Source organism: Colobus angolensis, unplaced genomic scaffold (assembly GCF_000951035.1).
Source record: "Colobus angolensis palliatus isolate OR3802 unplaced genomic scaffold, Cang.pa_1.0 Scaffold252, whole genome shotgun sequence".
Taxonomy (NCBI): domain Eukaryota; kingdom Metazoa; phylum Chordata; class Mammalia; order Primates; family Cercopithecidae; genus Colobus; species Colobus angolensis.
In genome coordinates, this window is record NW_012115733.1 from 2,141,250 (window position 1) to 2,145,890 (window position 4,641).

Consider the following 4,641-nt stretch of genomic DNA (forward strand, 5'->3'; position numbering starts at 1 on the left):
AAAAAAAAAAAAAAGAAAAGAAAAGAAAAAGAAAACGTAAAAGAAAAATCTAGTACCCAAGTGGAACTTCCTAAGTGGGCGGGGCTTCAGGGTGGCAGCGACTGAGAGTGGGCCTGCTTCGAAGCCCCAAGCTCCAGTCTTCCTGCAGAGGTGGAAGCCGAGGAGGACCCATCGCCCTGTGCCTCTTCGGGATCGGGGCGTGCATGCACGCTGAACCAGACTGAGTGCCGCGGGCGCTGGCCAGGACCCAATGGAGGCATCACCAACTTTGACAACTTCTTCTTTGCCATGCTGACTGTCTTCCAGTGCGTCACCATGGAAGGCTGGACTGATGTGCTCTACTGGGTGAGGTGGACTGTGGGCACAGAGCTCGGAGGCTGCACCTGCCTTTCCTCCCTGACACTCACGCAGGAGTGTCTGCCTACCCTGAGGGATGCATGCCTTTTCTCTCCCTAGATGCAAGATGCCATGGGGTATGAACTGCCCTGGGTGTACTTTGTGAGCCTTGTCATCTTTGGGTCCTTCTTCGTCCTCAACCTTGTGCTTGGCGTCCTGAGTGGGTAAGGGATCTAGACACTCCCTGCTTCCCACCCCTCAGCCACTGCCTGCTTCTTTGTGCCTGGCAAACTCCTAGGCATCCTTCAAAACCGATCTGAAATACTCCTTCATTCAATCATGAGCATCTATTGTATGTGAGGCACCATTTTAGGAATGGAACAAAAGACAAAAATCTCTGCCTTCCTGGTATTACATTCTGATGGGGAGAGACAGAAAGTAGCAACATATGCAATAAAATAAGTGTGTGCATTTATATATTGGCACGCACATATATGTAGTGTTTTATATGGAATGTGTACTGTGGAAAGAAAGGAAAGATAAGAGATAAGAATGGAGAGATCTTGTGACTATAAATAGGGATGTCAGGAAAGGCTGTCTTGACAAGGTGTTATTTGAGTAAAAATGTGAAAGAAGCCAGGTGTAGTGGCTCATGCCTGTAATTCCAGCACTATGGGAGGCCAAGGCGGGAGGATGACTCTAGGTCAGGAGTTCGAGACCAGCCTGGGCAACATAGTGAGACCTCATCTCTACAAAAAAATGAACAAAAATAGGTGGGCATGGTGGCGCATGCCTGTAGTCCTTGCTACTCAGGAAGCTGAGGTGGGAGGATTGCTTGAGCCCAGGAGGTCGAGGCTGTGGTGAGCTATGATCACACCACTGCACTCCACCCTGAGTGATAGAGTGAGACCCTGTCTCTGGGGAAAAGGAAAAAAAAAGAGAGAGATGAGGTGCACCATGTGGTTATCTGAGGGAAAAGCATTCCAAGCAAAGAGAATGGTCAGTGCAAAGGCCCTGAGGCTAGAATGTGCTTGGCATATTCAAAGAGTAGCTAGGAGGCTAGTGTGGCTGGAGAGATGAAAGCAAGGTGTTCAGATTGGCTCCTCCCCCTAGCCCTCTATCCTCCTCCCTCAGGGAGTTCTCCAAGGAGAGAGAGAAAGCAAAAGCTCGCGGGGACTTCCAGAAGCAGCGGGAGAAGCAGCAGATGGAGGAGGACCTGCAGGGCTACCTGGACTGGATCACTCAAGCCGAAGAGCTGGACATGGAGGACCCCTCTGCCGATGGCAACCTTGGTTCTATGGCTGAAGAGGGCCGGGCGGGCCATCGTAGGCAACTCCAATCTGGCCCATTCCCTGAGTGCCTTAGATGTGGTCTGCCCTCCTGAGACCCACCCAGGCCTGATCTGCAACAACTCTAGCCCCAGCTCCCCCCTCCCAAATTATGGCTCAAAATGCAGAATCAAGACCAACCTCAGCTATAAAGACTCCAAATGACGCCCCTACCCTAGACATGGCCCTAACCCTGCCCCTAGTATGTCCTCCCTGATTGTCCTTTCTCTCCCTGCAGGGCCACAGCTGACCGAGCTGACCAATAGGAGGCGTGGACGTCTGCGCTGGTTCAGTCATTCCACTCGCTCCACACACTCCACCAGCAGCCATGGTGGGGGTCCAGCCAGGCTGGGGTGGGGGTGGGTAGGCAGAGGTGAAAGCCAAAGGTTGGACCTTGGGGTCTTCAGGTCCTGACCACTATCCCCACCTTGCCTACAGCCAGCCTCCCAGCCAGTGACACCGGTTCAATGACAGAGACCCAAGGCGATGAAGATGAGGAGGAGGGGGCTCTGGCCAGCTGTACACGATGCCTGTGAGGGCCCCCAGCCCCTGACCCAGCCCAGAAGCCAGTCCAAACCCTGACTCTAGTCATTTCTTTAGCCTCAAGCCTCGACCTCAGTCCTTGACCTCTGGCCCCAGTTACTGACTCCCCTTCTGCCCTTTATGACACCCACCTCCCATCCCCCCTCTTTTTCAGAAACAAGATCATGAAAACCAGGGTCTGGTGAGTTGGGAAAGTTGTGTGAATCCTTGACTCCATGACTTTGAAGCCCCCCACCTCCAAGCCCTCATCACCTTTGAGACCCCCCACCTGAGCCCCCCAGGGCGGGCTTAGGTAGGTGATCTCAGCCTGTGGGCTCCCCTTCCCCCAGCCGCCGCCTCCGCCGAGCCAACCGGGTCCTTCGGGCGCGCTGCCGTCGGGCTGTGAAGTCCAATGCCTGCTACTGGGCTGTACTGTTGCTTGTCTTCCTCAACACGCTGACCATCGCCTCTGAGCACCATGGGCAGCCTGTGTGGCTCACCCAGATCCAGGGTACACCCCCAGTCTGCCAGTCGTCTCCCCCAGCCTGCTATTCTTTCTACCCCAGAAGCTTAAATCCAGGACCTCTAGGGTGCCTCAGCCCCCAAGACACTGCCCTTCCCCCCAAATAAATCCAGAGCCCTTAGCCTATTCCATCCCACCTTGTAGCTTACACAGGTAGAACTTGCTGTGTGCCTCAAGCTCCTTTCTCAGCACCTTTCTTTATGTGTACTAACAATTTCTTCACCACAACCTTATGCGAGTTAAATACTAAGGCACAGAACACTGAGCACCGAGGCACTGAGGGGTTAAACAACTAATCTCGGGACTCAGCTAGTGAGTGGCAGAGCTGGAATTAGAACCCAGGCAGCCTGGCTCCAGAATCCAGGCTCTTATCATCACACTGTCTGGACAAGTTCTCCACATCTACAAAATGGAGATGATAGATAATAGTATCCACTTCATGAGGCAGCAAAGAGGAGTAAATGATGTAAAGTGAAAAGTGCTTAGGACATAGCCCACCAGAGAGCTAACACTTTATAAGTGTCAGCTCTTACTATTATTCATTATAATCTCAGCCCCAGCCTGAATACTGAGCACATTTCTAACCCATAACCCACAAACCAGCCCCAATCCCAAAGAAACCCTAGACTTTAACTCTACTTGTGAATTTGGGTCTTCTGGATTCATAGTCTGGCCCCCACCCCGACTCTGCCCCACATCCCCATCTCCAAGCCCCTCAAAACTTCACCTACTCTGACCTACAAACTCACCCCAATCCCTAGCCCTAAGTTTTCCCTCAGCCAGCACCTGGCCTGATACCAGCTACCCTAGGTCACCCCATGGTCCCTAGTTACCTCCCCACATGTCACCACGGAAACTGGCCAGCCCAATCACCCCTGCCCATCTCCCCACAGAGTACGCCAACAAAGTGTTGCTCTGTCTGTTCACGGTGGAGATGCTTCTCAAGCTGTATGGTCTGGGCCCCTCTGCCTATGTCTCTTCCTTCTTCAACCGCTTTGACTGCTTCGTGGTCTGTGGGGGCATCCTGGAGACCACCTTGGTGGAGGTGGGCACCATGCAGCCCTTGGGCATCTCAGTGCTCCGATGTGTGCGCCTCCTCAGGATCTTTAAGGTCACCAGGTGTGTATCAGGGGAGGGGGAAGACTAGGACCCCAAACACAGCCCCAACAGCCCCCACCCAAGCTCCAATGATAACTTCATCTGCTTTACCATTCATTGAGCAGACATCCATTGAGTGCCTGCTGCGTGCCAGGCACCCTACCAAGCCCTAGGGAAACACCAGGAATCAAAGCAGACACAAGTTCCTGTCTTCATCCACTGAGGAGAATGTCTACTCCATTTCCATCACCTTCCTCAACCTCAACTCCTGCTCTAACATTTTTCTCCAACCCCATCTCCGATTTCAATGCCATACTCATTCCCAACCCAAACCCCATCCCAAACCCCAACCACAATACCATCTCTCATCCCAAACCCCAACCCCAGGTCACCTATGAGCCCATTTACAACCCTAACACCCATTCCCAAGCCCAACCCCATCTCCCACCTCATCCCTAACTCCCAGCCCCATCCCTGTCACTAACCACCAACCATAATACCATCCTCATTCCCCAAACAGAACCCCCATGTCCCTAACCCCTACCTATCACCCTATCGTCAACTGCAACTCCATTTCCATTCTCAGCCCCAGTCTCATCCCATCCCCTCCTCTATCCCAGCCCTCAACCACAACTTGTCCTTAACTCCATCTCCAACCCCAAATACGTCACAACCCCATCCCCAATACCAGGCCCAGTCCCAACCTGAAGCCCAATTCTAGCTTCACCAACTTCCATTAAACCTCCATCCTAGGCTGGGCGCGGTGGCTCACGCCTGTAATCCCAGCACTTTGGGAGGCTGAGGCAGGTGGATCACGAGGTCAGGAGTTCAAGA

The 4,641-nt window shown here is 53.0% G+C and overlaps 1 protein-coding gene across 3 annotated transcripts in view; it reads left to right on the forward strand.

The window, feature by feature from the left end:
* Positions 1-4,641, forward strand: part of CACNA1F (calcium channel, voltage-dependent, L type, alpha 1F subunit) — a 28,553-nt gene that overhangs the window by 4,797 nt on the left and 19,115 nt on the right. For 2 of the 3 annotated variants that reach the window (XM_011946658.1, XM_011946656.1), the window contains exons 7-14: positions 149-345; positions 457-560; positions 1,471-1,661; positions 1,903-1,995; positions 2,103-2,196; positions 2,362-2,388; positions 2,537-2,697; positions 3,603-3,828. In XM_011946658.1, the coding sequence (XP_011802048.1) occupies positions 149-345; positions 457-560; positions 1,471-1,661; positions 1,903-1,995; positions 2,103-2,196; positions 2,362-2,388; positions 2,537-2,697; positions 3,603-3,828 (1,093 nt within the window). The remainder of the gene's footprint in view (positions 1-148; positions 346-456; positions 561-1,470; positions 1,662-1,902; positions 1,996-2,102; positions 2,197-2,361; positions 2,389-2,536; positions 2,698-3,602; positions 3,829-4,641) is intronic. The other variant, XM_011946657.1, reaches the window with a different exon arrangement.